We start from the raw sequence: 19,882 nt of genomic DNA on the forward strand, positions 1-19,882 counted from the left end.
TATCTTTAAATTATCCATATATCACTGAACATACTGTGTATGCCTATGCCTATGCCTATGCCTATGCCTATGCCTATGCCTATGCCTATGCCTATGCCTATGCCTATGCCTATGCCTATGCCTATGCCTATGCCTATGCCTATGCCTATGCCTATGCCTATGCCTATGCCTATGCCTATGCCTATGCCTATGCCTATGCCTATGCCTATGCCTATGCCTATGCCTATGCCTATGCCTATGCCTATGCCTATGCCTATGCCTATGCCTATGCCTATGTCTATGTCTATGTCTATGTCTATGTCTATGTCTATGTCTATGTCTATGTCTATGTCTATGTCTATGTCTATGTCTATGTCTATGTCTATGTCTATGTCTATGTCTATGTCTATGTCTATGTCTATGTCTATGTCTATGTCTATGTCTATGTCTATGTCTATGTCTATGTCTATGTCTATGTCTATGTCTATGTCTATGTCTATGTCTATGTCTATGTCTATGTCTATGTCTATGTCTATGTCTATGTCTATGTCTATGTCTATGTCTATGTCTATGTCTATGTCTATGTCTATGTCTATGTCTATGTCTATGTCTATGTCTATGTCTATGTCTATGTCTATGTCTATGTCTATGTCTATGTCTATGTCTATGTCTATGTCTATGTCTATGTCTATGTCTATGTCTATGTCTATGTCTATGTCTGTGTCTGTGTCTGTGCCTGTGTCTGAGCACGTTCACGTATACGAACGTGTATGTGTATGTGTATGTGTACGTGTACGTGTACGTGTACGTGTACGTGTACGTGTACGTGTACGTGTAGGTGTAGGTGTAGGTGTAGGTGTAGGTGTAGGTGTAGGTGTAGGTGTAGGTGTAGGTGTAGGTGTAGGTGTAGGTGTAGGTGTAGGTGTAGGTGTAGGTGTAGGTGTAGGTGTAGGTGTAGGTGTAGGTGTAGGTGTAGGTGTAGGTGTAGGTGTAGGTGTAGGTGTAGGTGTAGGTGTAGGTGTAGGTGTAGGTCAAGGCGTAGGTGTAGGCGTAGGCGTAGGCGTAGGCGTAGGTGTGGGTGTAGGTGTAGGTGTAGGTGTAGGTGTAGGTGTAGGCGTAGGCGTAGGCGTAGGCGTAGGCGTAGGCGTAGGCGTAGGCGTAGGCGTAGGCGTAGGCGTAGGCGTAGGTGTAGGCGTAGGCGTAGGTGTAGGCGTAGGTGTAGGTGTAGGTGTAGGTGTAGGTGTAGGTGTAGGTGTAGGTGTAGGTGTAGGTGTAGGTGTAGGTGTAGGTGTAGGTGTAGGTGTAGGTGTAGGTGTAGGTGTATGTGTATGTGTATGTGTATGTGTATGTTGATGTTCATGTTCATGTTCATGTTCATGTTCATGTTCATGTTCATGTTCATGTTCATGTTCATGTTCAATTGTGTATGTGTATGTGTATGTGTATGTGTATGTGTATGTGTATGTGTATGTGTATGTGTATGTGTATGTGTATGTGTATGTGTATGTGTATGTGTATGTGTATGTGTATGTGTATGTGTATGTGTATGTGTATGTGTATGTGTATGTGTATGTGTATGTGTATGTGTATGTGTATGTGTATGTGTATGTGTATGTGTATGTGTATGTGTATGTGTATGTGTATGTGTATGTGTATGTGTATGTGTATGTGTATGTGTATGTGTATGTGTATGTGTATGTGTATGTGTATGTGTATGTGTATGTGTATGTTTATGTGTATGTTTATGTGTATGTTCATGTTCATGTTCATGTTCATGTTCATGTTCATGTTCATGTTCATGTTCATGTTCATGTTCATGTTCATGTTCATGTTCATGTTCATGTTCATGTTCATGTTCGTGTTCGTGTTCGTGTTCGTGTTCGTGTTCGTGTTCGTGTTCATGTTCATGTTCATGTTCATGTTCATGTTCATGTTCATGTTCATGTTCATGTTCATGTTCATGTTCATGTTCATGTTCATGTTCATGTTCATGTTCATGTTCATGTTCATGTTCATGTTCATGTTCATGTTCATGTTTATGTTTATGTTTATAGTTTATGTTTATGTTTATGTTTATGTGTTAGTATATGTGTATGTTTATACCAAGAGAAATTTTTACCGATTTCTTTTAAAATTGGCACTGAATTTTGACTAAAGGCAATGTAATAAACATAAATTTGACTTAATTAGAAGCTTATTTAGTATTTTAAGAATTATTTTAAAAATTTCATATAAAGCACTAATTTTATCGAGCTAACAACTTAATCCAAAAGTTCATTTGCATATCGTATTTTGTTTTCCTAGTGTAGGTTGTGTTAATTAGTTATTTTATCAAGCATTAGTTGTAGTCAGAGGTGTATGTGTTTTTCATGAAATCCTGAGTTGGGTTTTCCACATTATTATATATTTTCTTCATTGTATTTTATTAGTTAAACTTGATAAATTTGAGAGGGTTTTGGTACTGATTACAGTTCTATTAGATTTAGGAATTCTTTGTATTTTTAATTTTACCACAGACGTTAGATAGCGAGTTTATAACGAGTTTTTGTTTCTAGCAGTCTTTTATGGTATTCATCTAGTTAATCAGTGTAGAAACCAACCCCGAAAGAATCCGAATGTTACGTAAGAAAATCAGTAGTAGAAGTACGTATCAATTAAAATACTTCCTCTATATTATGTATACGAGAAACTAAACACAATTATTTTGTTCTTTAAAGTGCATAATTATCATTGAAACTTTTTTCAAAATGTATGTAATTAACACAGAAACCAAAACATGTATTAAAATGTTTATTGCCATAAAATATCTAGCTATATATATATATATATATATATATATATATATATATATATATATATATATATATATATATATATAAATATCATCTTTTACAAAAATTCTAATTATGTCTATATTTAGTCCTATAGCACTTACTTCCCTTTGATAAATTAGGGAAAACACAATTACTTCCCTTTATAAAACCATTGCATTTGTGGAAAAAAAATTACTTTTTAATTACTTTGTTATGGTGTTGGGAAAAAAAATAATTACATAATTAGCGGGGATTGATCAAGTGCAAATGTTGTAGGTATTTTACGGATAAGCTTGGAGTATTATAATTGTTCATTAAATTGAAACAGGCGTATTCGTTTAAGTGAGTGCAAAAGATTATGAATAAGTTGGGGTACTATAGTCGTTCAGGTGATTCCGCCCCGGGCGTTTATGTTCGCGTTAGTGTTTTCTTTGTGTTTAGGTGGGTTTGCGTTTTGATTTGGTTCGTTTTTGTTCTTTCTTTTTTCGTTTTTGTTTGTGTTTTTTTGTTTGGGTTTGTATTTGTGTTTTTGGTTGGTTTTGCGTTTGGATTTGGTTTGTTTTCGTTTGCTTTTTCGTTGTTTTTTTTGTTGGTATTGGTGTTTGTGGTTGGGTTTGTTGTTAGGTTTTTGTTTTCGTTTGCTTTTTTGTTTGTTTTTTCTTTGTGTTTGTATTGGTGTTTGTGTTTGTGGTTGGGTTTGTTGTTAGGTTTTTGTTTTCGTTTGCTTTTTTGTTTGTTTTTTCTTTGTGTTTGTATTGTGTTTGTGGTTGTGGTTGGGTTTGTTGTTAGGTTTTTGTTTTCGTTTGTATTTGTAATTGTGTTAGCGTTATGTTTGCGTTTTGTTGTTTTGGTTGGTTGTGGTTTGGGTGGGCAATGCCGGGTTTATGATGATTACTAAACACACAGGTAATGGTCTTTAACAGAAAGGTTTTTCACAGAAGCCAGATCAGGGCCTGGCCGGGACGGCTAGTTTCATATAAAGCACTAATTTTATCGAGCTAACAACTTAATTCAAAAGTTCAATAGCATTCCGTATCTTGTTTTCCTAGTGTAGGTTGTGTTAATTAGGTATTTTATAAAGAATTAGTTGTAGTCAGAGGTGTGTGTGTTTTTCATGAAATTGTGAGTTGGGTTTTCCACATTATTATATATTTTGTTCATTGTATTTTATTAGTTAAACTTGATTCATTTTAGAAGGTTTTGGTACTGATTAAAAGTTCTATTAGATTTAGGAATTCTTTGTATTTTTAATTTTACCACAGACGTTAGATAGCGAGTTCTATAAAGAGTTTTTGTTTCTAGCAGTCTTTTATGGTATTCATCTAGTTAATCAGTCCAGAAACCAACCCAGAAAGAATGCGAATGTTACGTAAGATAAATCAGTAGTAGAAGTACGTAACAATTACAATACTTCCTCTATATTCTGTACACGAGAAACTATAAACAATTATTTTGTTCTTTAAAGTGCATAATTATCATTGAAACTTTTTCAAAATTTATGTAATTAAGACAGAAACCAAAACATGTATTAAAATGTTTATTGCCATAAAATATCTAGCTTGTTATTTTTATACTACTGGAATATACAGATAATTATACTGCATCACTTTAGATAACTTCGGCTTATAATATTTTATAATATTTTGCTTTATTTTATACTTTATCAGAGCCATATTTTCCTTGACTTCTTGCGATCTTAATCATTGAAAACACTTGCGATGACCGCTACAGCTACCACAATACTCCATGACTTTCCTGATAAATAAATAGAAAGCACATATAAACTATGTTTAAATGATGCACTTTTCGGAATTGAATGTGTTTGAGTTTAGTGGAGAAAATAAACATAGAGCATCTACGAAAGTAAACCGACAGATTTTTTCTTTAAGTAATAAATGTTATGAAACTTTTTTTGCTAACTACTTCTTAATCAGTACAATAAACTCCTCTTTTACTTGGGATATTAATGCATTGCCAATCGTTTTCAAATATTATAAGTAAATAAAAAGTATATCTTTGTAGGAAACAAAATATTCAAAACCTTTTAACGTAGTTTTTCCTTGTCCGTTTGTAGAATAGCTGATACCCAGAGCTATATCTCCACTTAAGCTATAGCAATCGAATTGTGCATTTTTGGGGGTCATCTTCTTTGGCAGGACCATTTTTGTCACTGGGTCGTAAACTGCGCAAATAAAAACTGTTCTCTAGTTTGGTATATATTAAGACAGTATATCTAGATGAAAATTTATTATCCGTATAACGATAGTTATCTTCTTTCTTCTTCTTCTTCGTTCTTAATTTTTAGTGTTGGAGGGATCGAGCCTTATCTGCCAGAGGGTTTGAACTCGAGACTTTTTTCGAATTTATCAACCATGAGCTTCCATCACAATTAAGGATTACTTGTCAACTGGTTTTGCGCCATTGAGGCCATTGACTACGATTTCAGCCTGCTTTTCTTTTTGGATTTGCTTCCATAGCCTTTGTCCAACCAAGAACAAACTACAAGGCAGCAGTTGTTTGATTTTGGAGTTGTCTCTCCTAGAAGAGTGGCTGTCCCCAACTAACGACTCGACCACGCCGACCCCCACGATAGTTATAAATATCAGTATACATATGGTATTGCTATTGCATTTTAGTACAGAGAGACTATATATATATATATATATATATATATATATATATATATATATATATATATATATATATATATATATATATATATATATATATATATATATATATATATATATATATATATATATAAAGATTAAGAACAGGATTTCACAATCTCACTTTCAAGATAATAACAACTTTATAGAAGCTCATAATGTTGTTTCAAGTAATGTCATACATATTACAAAATTTTGGCTGAACTAATGTCGTGTCAATGAATAGCCAACTTGTAAATAACCAATATCATACTAAGTAAGAATCAAGCAATTTGAAACTTTTTCTCGTTAGATTGTGAATGTTTTTATTTTCTAATGTTTCCTGACGCTCAGGACTTTTTGTATTTATCGGATAGTTTAAAATATCCGTTCGGTTAAACGGTTCAATGTATAGCTTTTCCATAATATGTTTGTTTAACATAGGGTCTACACTATATCCTAAATTTAATTTAAAAAACTTTAAATGTATTCTTCCCCGTCCCTTCTAAAAAATAAACCTAACTCCGCCCCAGACAAAAAAAATATAGGTGTGGTTGCTTTGTGGGTGTATGTGCTAATTCGTAAAGGACAAGGTTTAAAATATGTTTACTCCTGTTGTCAAAGAAACGAATATTACCTAATCCACAGCTGCGAAAATATCCTTCCTCTTGATACTTTTTCCAAATGAATAAACCCCTCCGACCATATTCTGGAATGCACCATTCAAGACGAAATCCTAGTACAACACAGAAGTTCAGGTAAAGCTCCTTATCCCTGATGAGTCCAAATATAAAAAAAACGCTTTATTTTAAATTTGAGAGGTATGTTCAGACACTGAACTGTTACACAAGTAGATATTTAATTAATTTGTTAAAATAAATTAAATATCTATATATACTTTTGGTTTATTTGTTAAAATTTATTTAAAAATATATATATATAATTGACTTGTTTCTTCTTTCATGTGGATCCTGACTATACCTTTAGCAGTAGCTCTCAGTTAAATCGCTAAACCGGCTATCATACAAACATGTCATAATTATAATAAACATGAAAAGCTGATTCCAAATGGTTCCAAATTTGTGTTGCCAGATAGCATATTTTTCAACCAAAATTTAATATTCTATAACATTTGTGTAATAAGTACAAAACTACTTCCTGTTTAAGGATTGAAATGGTCAAAGAAATAATGGAGGCGACGTCGTTGACGAGAATTCTTCCTTCATATTGTTGACATGGATTAAAATCATGCTTTTTAGATTTTGCAATCAAAGCCAACGTAAAAATAATTTTAAAATTTACAAAATTAAGCCCAACAATAATTCAAAAATTCAATATTTTTATCAATGTTTTAAAAATTGTAAATCCAGAGATCTTGAAAAAAAATCAATTGATGTAAATGTATAAATATTGATTGGTTGTATAGGAACTAAGTGATCGATTTCTGATAGCCCCACATCATAATTTTTTGTTTACAAAACTTTGCAGATAATTTTTTTTAAATAACAATACAAATTTAAACCATATGACCTAGTTCTGCCTGTTTTTCGCTTACAATTTGTACAATAAAATTATTACTAGCGTATATAATAGCAGGATGCCATTGTTTATGTCGCCATTACACGTGAAAACTAAATTGATTTTACTTTTATTTAATTTTATTTAGCTGCCGTAAAAATATTAAAAACATCAATTACATCCAATCTTTAGTAAAGTCCGAAAAAAAAGAGGAATTTAAAACCATATTAATTATAACTACGTCGCGTATGATTTGTTAAATATTTAATGGGCCACTCGAATACGTTTAAGACTTTTCTCGCTCGGGTCCATTACTAGTAATATAATAGTAATTTAGCAAAAACACTTTAACTTTTAATTTGGATTAGTGTAGTCGGGGTATTGTGGTGATTGGGGATGTTATATTATTTAATACTAGCCATCGGTACCCGTTTCACGTGAATTATATGCCTATATATTTTAAAACGTTGTACTTGTTTGAGAAAAATATTTTATAAAATAGTTATAGGTCAAAACGCAATGTGCTTTACTACACGCTGAACGACATTAGTGACAAAGCAAAGAAATAACTTATTAGCTAAAAATCCGACACATTTGACATAACACATGCACACACTGATTATGTGACTTAAATGATTCCATTAAAAACTCGGCTATTCAATGGTATTCTTCTTGTTTTTAAAGTGATTTATTTTTATTAGGTTTATATGTATAGCCCTATTCTTACATGGTAAATTTTATCCCACGTTGGCCAATTCCATAGCTTAACAAAGATTTCTATAAAATAAGTAAGGCCTGAAATAGTTTAATATAGAAATTTATCATAGCAATAGATGCTAGAGTAAATAGTCTAAATCTAGATATTAGCGTCTACGTCTAGTTTTTCCGTAGATCTATTCTAGATCTAGAGATTCTAGATCTAGAATCTCTAGATCTAGAATCCAAATAGATAAAGTAAATTTTATAAGTTCAGGCCGATAAAATTATAATGTATACATTTCATAGCGTTCGTAGATCTAAATCAAACTTGAATGAAATAGTTCACTTCTTTATATTCTAAAATCGGAAGATGACGCCATGAGTTCTGTGTACTTTCTTTATAGTAAACAATTGGCATGTGACGTCATTGTTTCGTGCGTTCTTTTCCACAACTATAAACACTTTTCCTGTTGCATTATCAAAACTGTTTTTCTACATTCGAATATGCCTTTATTTTTTTATTTTTCTTCTTTAAATAAAATTTTGTTTATACATTTAAAACATCTAACATATTATTTTCAACAAAAGTCCGTATTAAGTTCTCCATATATCGCTGAAGATTCTGATGTGCTATCCTGAGAAAATATTGTGCGGACAGAGAGAGAGAGAGAGAAGTGCGCACATAGGCTTTTATATATAAGGATAAATACAATACTACGCAATACAACATAGATCACTATTGTATATTTTTATTATGAAAAACAATTGTTCTGACTTTTACTGTTTTACTCTCCCTGGAAATTCCGGTAGATTTCAAGGAGAGGTTGAGGACAATTTATGAAAATATTTGAATTGATAAAATAAATCTATACGGCTTTTCAACGGCTTACATTCGATACAAAAATATTAAAAAGAGTGTAATCGATGGTTCCAAAACGGCTTTAAATTTTAGAAACGTAAATATAATTTTATCGCTTGCCATATTTTTAAAAATATTTTTTAAAACCTTATTACAATTACATAGACCTTTCATACATATATCTTTAATACGCAATTTGTTTGTTTTGTCATTGCTTTTTAATTATTTTTTTCTATTACGAATTAATACTTTTATATTGCTCCGCGTGCTGTTACCAGGTCGACATAATAATATGTAACCAATCAGAATGTGGTACACAAACTAAGGGCTGCCTATTAAAACTAAGAAAATAAATCACTTAACCTTGTCAAAATCAACGACAAAGATAATCCTAGACGACTCAGTGTTAGAAAAACAAATGACTACCTGGCTTAATTGGGCGTCATTTTCGACATTTGACTCTTTAAAAGAAGAAACTTGCAGCTTTTGGGGGTGCATAGCACTGAATTAAAGTTATTTCCCTTCCCATGGCATTAAAACAGGTTAATATGAATCATGACTGGTTTCCGTGCAATCAAAGCAATTGTTACTGCTGAAGGCATCGTCAGGGTTATACCTTGAGTGTGTTCATGATCAATATCCACGTGACTTGAGCGGGTGATATTCCTTATTGTAGTCTGTCTGCTTTGGCCACAGCCATTCTCTGTGTCGCTTAATCCTAGAACATTTGACTTTTTACCTTCTCATTTCTAGTCAGTCCTGTGCTGATCTACTACTTTCATGTAGGGTTCAGATGTACCAGACCCCTAATCTGGGTTTAGTCTAGGGTGTTAGGAGATTTGCCAGCAGGCTAGTTTCCTTGATGCCTTCACTAGTATGCATAATGGGCTCTTCTAAAAAGGACCCTCCTTGACCAACTCGATGTTGGGATGGTGTGTGTGCAGTTTCTGCAGCGGGTTCTGTTTACACGAAATAGGTTGCTAGTCTTATGCTCAAACCCTCAACCTGGAAAACCAATAAACAGTCAAAATACGTACAGGCACGTTGTATTCCGATGTTTGTCCATACACCCTCCAACTGCTTCACAAATCCCTGTAACAATAAAACGATCCTCCATTTAAAAAGAGCTATACTGCGTATTTACATAACCAAACACTTTCTTAAAAACAGAAATTATGTAACTAAATTAATGGCAAAACAGATAATACGGTTTTTTATTTCAAAATTGAATCGGCCTTAAATTCTCTTAAAGCAATGTTTTTATTATAGTACACAGTGTTTTTAAAACGGAAATGGGTAAATTTAAAGTTTTAAGTTTATTTTGTATTATAATTCACTAATCAGTACTAGTTACAATCATTATAGGAAATGACAATAGATGTTCAATAAAAAAAATTTCATTATTAAATTTTTAAATTATAAAGAATCACAGTACAGAAACAGAAAACCAATTGTGTTTATTAATTTAAAAATTGTAAATTATTAATTTCCTAAATATTTTAAATCACTATTTTTAATTATTTTAAAAACTTTTATGCTACTCGAAAGACCAAATGAGTTTTTTTTTTATTGCGCAATTAATAAAATAACTAAATTTCTACGATTTATTCTTATTATATGTTCCGATAAAAATGATATAACATTTCTTTTGCAAAATTTATCTATCTCAAGAACTTTTGTTACAAGGTTATATACAGTTTTTATAACATTTGTGAAAATAATCTTAGAGTTATTTCCATTTTGAATCGCCAATAAAATGTATAAATCATTTTAAAGCTTAAAACACTTTCAGTTATAACTATGAGCCACAAATGAGAGAATTACAACCGAAAAAAAAACATTCTGTTACTGATCACTCGACATGTCCTTATTAAGGTTATAAAAATGTCGTTAAGCTACATACCGAACTAATACGATTAATACAAATTCATACAACAAAATGGTTAGCTGTATTTATTAAATACAAATATCCATACGTACGGCGGTTTGATTTCGTTGGAATATATAAAGCATAGCAGGGTACGAGATCTGCCCGGCTTTGATCAAATGTAAAACCAGTTTCAGATCTTGGGTCCAAATCTGGGAAGCCACACGAAGTTCATTTAAAATTTATGTGCATACTTTTTAAATAAAACAATTTAAACAAAAAATAAGCTTTAAAAGGCATTTGGGGAATCTAGCAACTAGTAAAAGCATGGGTCACTCAATAATTAGCATATAATTACAAATGTAAACGACCAATGCTTATAATAAGCATGATAGTTGGCTATATTTTCTTTTTTAATCTTTTCCTTTTTGTGTCCAAGACAAATGGTGTCGCCACACATAGCTCCCTGCACCCAACACATAGGACCGCCACTGACAGCTCCCTGCACACAAGACACTTAGGGCCGCCACTGACAGCTCCCTGCACCCAACACATAGGACCGCCACTGACAGCTACCTGCACACAACACATAGGACCGCCACTGACAGCTACCTGCACCCAACACATAGGACCGTCACTGACAGCTCCCTGCACCCAACACATAGGGCCGCCACTGACAGCTCCCTGCACCCAACACATAGGGCCGCCACTGACAGCTCCCTGCACCCAACACATAGGGCCGCCACTGACAGCTCCCTGCACCCAACACATAGGGCCGCCACTGACAGCTCCCTGCACCCAACACATAGGGCCGCCACTGACAGCTCCCTGCACCCAACACATAGGGCCGCCACTGACAGCTCCCTGCACCCAACACATAGGACCGCCACTGACAGCTACCTGCACACAACACATAGGACCGCCACTGACAGCTACCTGCACCCAACACATAGGACCGTCACTGACAGCTCCCTGCACCCAACACATAGGGCCGCCACTGACAGCTCCCTGCACCCAACACATAGGGCCGCCACTGACAGCTCCCTGCACCCAACACATAGGGCCGCCACTGACAGCTCCCTGCACCCAACACATAGGGCCGCCACTGACAGCTCCCTGCACCCAACACATAGGGCCGCCACTGACAGCTCCCTGCACCCAACACATAGGGCCGCCACTGACAGCTCCCTGCACCCAACACATAGGGCCGCCACTGACAGCTCCCTGCACCCAACACATAGGGCCGCCACTGACAGCTCCCTGCACCCAACACATAGGGCCGCCACTGACAGCTCCCTGCACCCAACACATAGGGCCGCCACTGACAGCTCCCTGCACCCAACACATAGGACCGCCACTGACAGCTCCCTCCACTTTGTTCGGTCTCCTGTAATTTTCCTGACAGTCCCTCGTGACAGTCCTGCCTCTACCAGCTGATCTCCCGCCGTGCGTCTTCCTTTCTTTCTTTTTCCTTGAGGCGTCCAGAATCATCCAAATTCATTCTTAGCAGATGCCCAATCCATCGCCATATTCTTTTTTTTTTTAATTCGTAAACTGCTTCCTGTTCAATTACTCCTAGAAGCCTCTTATATGAAAAGGTGTTAAGCCTGTGGATGCCTTTTATCTTTTGCAAGCACTTAGTTTAGTGATCTGCCAGTGGCGATTGTTACTTTCTAGCATTTGCTGCTATACAGTAGGAAGCAAAGGACATTACTTTGGAAAATTCTTCAATCGCCAGGTTTTTGCATGATCATAAAGGCTTGCTGGACTTAAGATACGCGTGTTTTGATTTTAGCCATGCAGTCTCTTTTATAATTAATAATGCTCCCTTAATTTGTACCATAAGTGGCGTCTCATGTGGGGGGGTTACATTGTTTACACATATATATATATATATATATATATATATATATATATATATATATATATATATATATATATATATGTATATGTATATATATATATATATCAGGGGTCTCCAAACTACGGCCCGCGGGCCGGATGCGGCCCGCGAGGTCATTTTATCCGGCCCGCGACGATCTTTTTGTCCACTGAATAAATGTTTGTTGGAGGTGGCTGAGGAGCTTTGCCCAGAAAATTCAAAACAATTTGAAAATGTAGCTTTGTGTGCAAATACAATTACTCGCCGTGTAGCAGACATTGGTGAAAACATTGCGACTCAAAAATTCAAGCAAGTTTCGCCATTTTTTTTATTGCAATGGATGAGTCGCTGGGCAGCTGTTCCACCTCTCAACTTCTTGTGTTCATTAGAGGTGTGTATGAAGACCTGAACATAACATAAGAGCTGGCTCCCTTACATAGCATGTATGACACTGTTACCGAAGAGATATCTAACCATAGATAATTCAGAGACAAACACAAAATCGCAAGATTTACCATATTTCATATCAGTAAGATTGCTAATTTTGCGAGAAAATTCTGAGCAGAGTATCTAAGAAAAGAAATAGGTGACTTAATGATAGTAAAGGCAAGTCACAGCCATTATTGTCTGATGAAGAGTGGGTATAGAAATTGGCCTCTGCTGCAAACATAACTAGTCATTTAAAATTTCTGAACCTAAAACGGCAAGAGATTGAAATATAGTTTCTGATCTATACATCCACCTTAAGGCCTTTAGACACACACTTGTCATGTTTTTGGAACAAGTACAGGCCAACAACTTGACTCACTCTCAGTAGTGCAAGGCCTTTACGGCTGAAGCAACCACTGAGTTCCCCACGTCATTTACATACGAGATCATTAAAGACCTCCAGCTGCAGTTTCAGTAGCGGTTTTCTGACTTGGATTTAAAGACAGAAGAAGTGAGACTGTTTCAAAGCCCATTTGAAGCAAAACTGGCCATTTGCAAAGATGAACTGCAGCTGGAGGTCATTGAATAGCAAGAAAATGACTTCCTTAGAGACACGTTCAAAGAAGGGCGGATAGGTTTTCATACGTTTTTGCACAAGGAAGACTTTCCTAACATTAAAACGTTTGCATCAAAGTACCTTTCAAATTTTCGAACAACACACCTGTGTGAACAAACATTTTCAAGAGATGCCTTAAAGAAACTCTGGCCCCCGAACTGATATGTGATAGTTAATGCGGCCCTCGGGCTGTAAAGTTTGGAGACCCCTGAGATAGATAGATATATATATATATATATATATATATATATATATATATATATATATATATATATATATATATATATATATATATATATATATATATATATATATATATATATGCATTAATATTAATAAATTTGAAAGACATTTCTTTGTATAGCTGTTTCATTCTTTAGCATATTGTGATTGAATAAAAATTAAGAGAAGAATTTGCTTAGTACAAAACTATAAAATTGAGCATTTTCGGCACCCTATTAGGCTATTTAAAGAGGGCGATATATATGGAAGGGGTTTGAAGGTTTGCCTGTCTTACCACTACAGATCTTGTAGTAGTTTTTTGTTGGGTTTTTTTTTTGTTAAGTTTTTGCAATAATGTAAGTTAGTAACTGTAGAAAAATTACTACTGTAGTAGATCTTTAAAAAAAAGCATTGGTCTATCATGGTGAAATGAATTGTACTAACAGATCAGTACGTGGGTGGAGGGGGCTCAACTTCATTCACCACTGTCCGGTTGCTTTAGGTCTATTATCTTATCCAGCGTATACCTAAGCATGACAATAAAGTCGCTCTACACAATTACGGCATGTCCCGTGCTGGTAAGCAGGTACGAGGGGTGAGGTGTGTTAAACAACTCAGAGTGAAAAAAGCGTCAATTTTTAGATGGCTGTTTTAAATATACATATACAATTATACACGGGAACAGAGCATCCCCAATTTTACAAGCTCTCTAAGAAAATTTTATATCCGTCATCATATTGTATTTGGCATCATTGGAAAGCTGGATTTCTCGTGTATTAAACAGATATGGTATTTTCGTGACCTACTTTTTACTACTTTTTGCTGTTTTACTCAGTTCGCAGTTTCTTAACACTTAAAGCCTAATACGTTTTTATTTATTAAACAATGCCCACCATATTTTCAGTAAAAGTTCCTCATGCAAAAATAAAACTTTGTCACGAGGGAATTGTGATTGCTTTCATAGAAAAAAGGTTTATGGTAAATAATATGCAAATTTTGAAACTTTTGAATACTAAAATGAGTACTATTTTCCAGACCTTGTAAAGTTCTGACCAGAGAGCTCTTTCAAAACGTTGTCATGCCTAAAGTTTTTATATATACTGAAATATATGCTGTTTTAATTTGATTGCTATAAGTGCATGAATAAATGAAGCCTTAACATTTCTAAAAATACAGAAAAATTCAAAATGGCGGTGGTATTTCTTTCGGGTTTTCATGAAAACCAAAATTATTTTCAACCCTTTTCTTGCTGTTTAATACTTATTATCATGTGCGAAACATTATAAAAGTATTCAAAAGGCTTTGGATCTTAAACTGTAAAAAATACAAATCAATTGAGCATATCCCAATAATCTTATTTACTCAGGTTTAATTTTTTCACTTAGTAATTATGTTATTAATAGTTAGACCTTTTTTAAAAATTAAAAATGGGGCATTCTTGCGTTGTCGATTGAGATGAATAAATGCAAAAAAGTTTGAACATCGTCTCTAATTTAGGTGTGGGGTAAAAATTGAGAGACAAGATTTGGCACAAACCCACCGATGTTGTAAAATAAATTAAAAAGCTTGTAATACAAATGCATTCATTTGAATATCCTAAAGATACATTATTTTTCAACCATATATTCTTTATTAAACATACATTCTTTATTATCTGCGGTAAATAATTCGACAAGTTACAATACAATGCAACATAAAAGAATCCAAAACTATCTGATATAAAAGCCTTAAGATACAAAAACTTAACTGTATCCGCAGCGTTTAAACTCTCCAGATTGATTGAATGTATCCAAAAGTTTTTGTGCATATCTTTTATCTCCTTGCCAGCAATGATTGCTTTGTATAATTTTATATGCACAGTTGGCATAATCAAAGCTTTCACTGTAGAAGTATATATATATATATATATATATATATATATATATATATATATATATATATATATATATATATATAGGCTAAACAAATATATAATTATACATATATATATTATAATGTAAAGTAATTAGTTTATACACAACTGATTGTATCGTATATATATATATATATATATATATATATATATATATATATATATATATATATATATATATATATATATATATACACTAATATATATATATATTTATATTACAGAACTGATTTGTTTTTTCTCAATATTCGATATATAAAAATAAAAGTCGATTTTGACACCATTCTTCCGATCGCCATCAAACTTTGGTGGGTTCATTAGAACACTTTTGGGAAGGGTTATGTAAAAAAAACATTTTTAATATCACAAATTCGGCGCTACGGGAGGGTGCGATTTTTCTCTCTCGTTTATAAAAATAATAAAATTAAATTGCCGTGACACCGTTCACACGATCGCCATGAAACTTTGGGAAGATGTTGAGAACATTCCTGGGAAGGTTTCTGCAGGGTTGGCGCCCAGGCAATGCGCTATTTGTTTTTTCTCAATATAGGGTATATTAAAATAAAAGTCGATTTTGGTTTGACAGCGTTCGCCCGATAGCCATGAGACTTTAGGGAGTTGATTAGAACACTCTAGGGAAGTGTTCTGTCAAGAAAATCTTTTTTTAATTTTGCAAGGGCGGAGCGACGGGATGGTGGAATTTTTCTCTATACGGTATATAAAAATAAAAGACGATTGAGGTTCCACAAAGTGTATCCGGGTGCCATAAAAACTTTAGGGAGTTGATGAATACTACCGAGAAGGTTTCTGGGGTTGGAGGGTTGAGGTGAGTGGTGTTGGGATGGGGATTTAATTTTGCATGGGCGGCCCCCGGCAGGATGCGATTTGGCGCCCTGGTCTTTCCCGTGAGCGCTATGGCGACTACGTTTTGTCTAAACAGTGTGATAGACTGTGGATAGGATGGGGCGTTACAAACGCTCACTAAATTGAATCAGGCGTGTCCGCCGGCACCCTGGTTGGATGCGATTTGGCTGCAAAAAAAAAATCAGTTTCCATCCACAAAGGCTCACATGGGCCGCTGAGGGCCATGTAATACGTTTTATTTCAATAATCAGAAAAATTAACCAAGATTAGCTTATTAACTGGGATGTTTCTTTTTGTCCGTAAAAAATCCAAACAGTTTCGTCACTTTGCGAATGATGCAATTAGCACTGATGTTTAAAACACGTCAAATAATTTTTTTACGTGCTAAAGAAAAAAATCCTGTTCATTTGTGTCACTTTAGTGAATGATGCAATCTGCATCATTGTTAACAGGATGCTATTTGGCACGATGGCGCCAGTTAGTTTTAAGGAGCTAGGGGCCGTACGTGGCGCCTATGCGGTAGTGTAATCGGGGGGGGGGGTGCTCCTGAGAGCGCCCCTCTACGTCTCTGACACATGGGTGGTCACCGAAGTGTGTTCTACCTGATTATTTCGGTGAGTGATTAATGTACACATAACGTTTTCACGCGGTAGTGTAGGTAAACCCGTGTCCCGGTGTTTAACTCACTTTTAGAAAACAAGGTTACGCGTCTAAGAATATAGGATACGTAACGTATGGATGAAACCCTTCTTCTACCCCCGCGGCAACGCGCGAGGACGGGTACGCTAGCATATAATTATAGTATATATATATATATATATATATATATATATATATATATATATATATATATATATATACATATATATATATATATATATACATATATATATATATATAAATATATGGGGCACTGATAATATATATATATATATATATATATATATATATATATATATATATATATATATATATATATATATATATATATATATATATATATATATATATATATGTATGTATATATATATATATATATGTATGTATATATATATATATATATGTATATATATATATATATATATATATATATATATATATATATATATATATATATATATATATATATATATATATATGGATTTTAAAATGTGCTTACAAGCAGAGCAGTTTTGACAAATGTCCTTCGGGGAGACATATGGTACGGCAGTGTTCATCTGCTGTATTCAGAGCTGCAATATACATAGACATTTATTATAATGAAATTTTCAATAATGGAGCTACAATATATAACGTCAGATATTTGTGGTATAAAAAATATTCAAGAATGGAGCTACAAAAAAATAGCGTCCGGCATTTGTGGTATGAACTAGTAAAGAACTGAATTGGAAAATGTTTTAAACTCAAACATTTAAACGCCGCATTTGTTGGTGTTGGATGTGTTTAAAAAAGAGATAATAAGTTGTATCTAGTAATGTCATATGTTTCTAGATTTGAATAGCACTAGAACACCCACTTTACAATTTATAGAACGTCACGTTGCTGCAAAATACCACACACACCCCCCCCCTATACACACATACATACGTCCCTTCCTCTGTCCCCTACCTTTTATTTGTTTCAAAAGATTGAGGCTAGCTTTATAAATAACAAAAAGCGTGGCAATTTAACTTATTACCTACTTCATATTGCTAAATATCGTACATATATATATATATATATATATATATATATATATATATATATATATATATATATATATTCATAAAACAAAGACGTGGTATTTTAACCTAGAACCATCTTCATATTGTTGATTATATTACATATAGAAAATGCATATCTTACATTTAGAAAATACAAGTATCGCAATTTACTACCAACTATCTCATAAGACCTCACCTTTTTTTTATATTATACTTTCACAATACCCATCCAACTTACCCAAAGAACCAAAATACTATTTGGTATTTAAAACATGCTTTTTATCATATATATTTAAAAGATTACCAGTGACACAAAAATGATTTTTAAAAATACTTTTCCTAACAAATAAAATGAGGCAGGTGTTTTAATTTAATCATCCGATAGTTTTTATTTCAGTTGGTGGTTGGTAACTTCAACCGCCTGACGGGTATTTCAGTAATTATGGTAACTCCAACCAAATGACGATATATGAGTTGGTGGAAGGTAATTTCCTTATGATGAGCCAAAGGTACGTGCTATTAATATCACCCCTAATTGATATCAAACATGTAAAACGACTAACGCTTGAATTTATTTAATTGCAGCTACTAGAATAAGACAACAATTTGTTCTTCAACGGATCTTTTAACTTACCGTGCGGAAAAGTGGCGATGATAAAGAGGATGTAAGTTGCCGAGCTGATCATTTCAAACGTTATTTCTCCAAACCAAAACAAAAGCTGAAAGCTACATCGTTTCTCTCTCAAGATGAAATCAAAACAAGTTAAAAACGCAATGTTTTCCAAGATGGAAGACACAGGAACTAGGGAACTAAATCGTGCACATTGTGTTGCTTTTACTTTTGCGGTGCGAAAAAGACAGCGATATAGTGACACTCTTTACTATGTTAAAGTATTCAATTTCAATTTATACAATTTATACAATAACGATAACAAACAAACAAAAAAATGGAGGAAAAAACGTAGATCTAATAACAGCATTTTTTAAAAAAGCAATTTGATTAGTTAAGACATAGCAGTAAAATAGTACTCAAAAATTTGGAATAAAGAAATATTATTACAAAGCAGTAGCGTAGCCAGGATCGTCTCATGGGGGGGGGGGGGGGGGTTCAATTTTTTTCCAGCAGCATATAACCCGGGGAAAAACTTTCGATTTGCATCCCCCCCCCCCTCAAACTTTTGATTTGCATTCCCCCCCCCCCCTCAAACTTCTTTCGATTTGCAACCCCCCCCCCCCCCCCTCAAACTTTTGAATTGAACCCCCCCCCCCCCCCAAACTTTTGATTTGCACCCCCCCCCCCCTCAAATTTTCGATTTACACCCCCCTCAAACTTTATATATATACCGAGGAGTCTATGGGGTGGTTATGACCCCCCTAACACCCCCCTGCCTACGCCACTGTTACATAGTTATAATACAAACTGAGATAGAATAGGAATAAAATAGATGAATGAGAAATGTTGCAATGAGTCAGTTAAGGAGGTCATTAAATGATTGCTGTTTTTAGTATAGTTTTGAAATATATTTCAGATAAAGATAGTTTTTATTAGGAGGATTGTTCCACAAATTAGAACCAGAGTAGCTGAAGCTATGTTTTTGGGAAAAAACGTTGAAGCCTATATGGGATTGGTAAACTAAGATGACGATTTAATTTTGTGTTAAAAGATAATTGGTGTTAGAGAGGGGTGTTTCGTGAAATATTTTAAATTTAAAAAATTGCTTTAGTATACATTATTTTTCTTATTTATCGAAAGGATATCTATCGGAAGTAACAAATAAATTAAGCGTAAATAACTTATTTATATTACTTATTTAAAAAAAAAACAAGCGTATAAATAACTTATTATTGATTATGAATTAATTATCATTTCC

At 34.1% G+C, this 19,882-nt stretch overlaps 1 protein-coding gene across 1 annotated transcript; it reads right to left on the minus strand.

Moving 5' to 3' along the window:
• Positions 1-4,324: 4,324 nt before the first annotated feature.
• Positions 4,325-18,800, minus strand: LOC131944595 (uncharacterized). The gene is made up of 8 exons (XM_059305280.1): positions 18,646-18,800; positions 17,468-17,540; positions 15,280-15,413; positions 10,497-10,595; positions 9,554-9,608; positions 6,078-6,214; positions 4,834-4,974; positions 4,325-4,547 (listed from the first exon to the last, which is right to left on the minus strand). The coding sequence occupies exons 1-8, from the start codon at positions 18,695-18,697 to the stop codon at positions 4,489-4,491; spliced, it is 750 nt and encodes a 249-aa protein (XP_059161263.1). The 5' UTR covers positions 18,698-18,800; the 3' UTR covers positions 4,325-4,488.
• Between the last annotated feature and the right edge of the window lie 1,082 nt (positions 18,801-19,882).

The sequence above is a fragment of the Physella acuta genome, unplaced genomic scaffold (assembly GCF_028476545.2).
Source record: "Physella acuta isolate Inbredline_101_S28 unplaced genomic scaffold, ASM2847654v3 ptg000499l, whole genome shotgun sequence".
Lineage (NCBI taxonomy): Eukaryota > Metazoa > Mollusca > Gastropoda > Physidae > Physella > Physella acuta.

Bases quoted from the DNA above. Each gene is read 5' to 3' on its own strand.
- LOC131944595 (XM_059305280.1), bottom strand. From the start codon at position 18,697: ATGATCAGCTCGGCAACTTACATCCTCTTTATCATCGCCACTTTTCCG. The intron at 17,541-18,645 runs GTAAGTTAAAAG...TGTATATTGCAG, and splicing joins CATCGCCACTTTTCCGCACG to CTCTGAATACAGCAGATGAA. The intron at 6,215-9,553 runs GTACGTATTTTG...TGGACTCATCAG, and splicing joins CATCGGAATACAACGTGCCT to GGATAAGGAGCTTTACCTGA.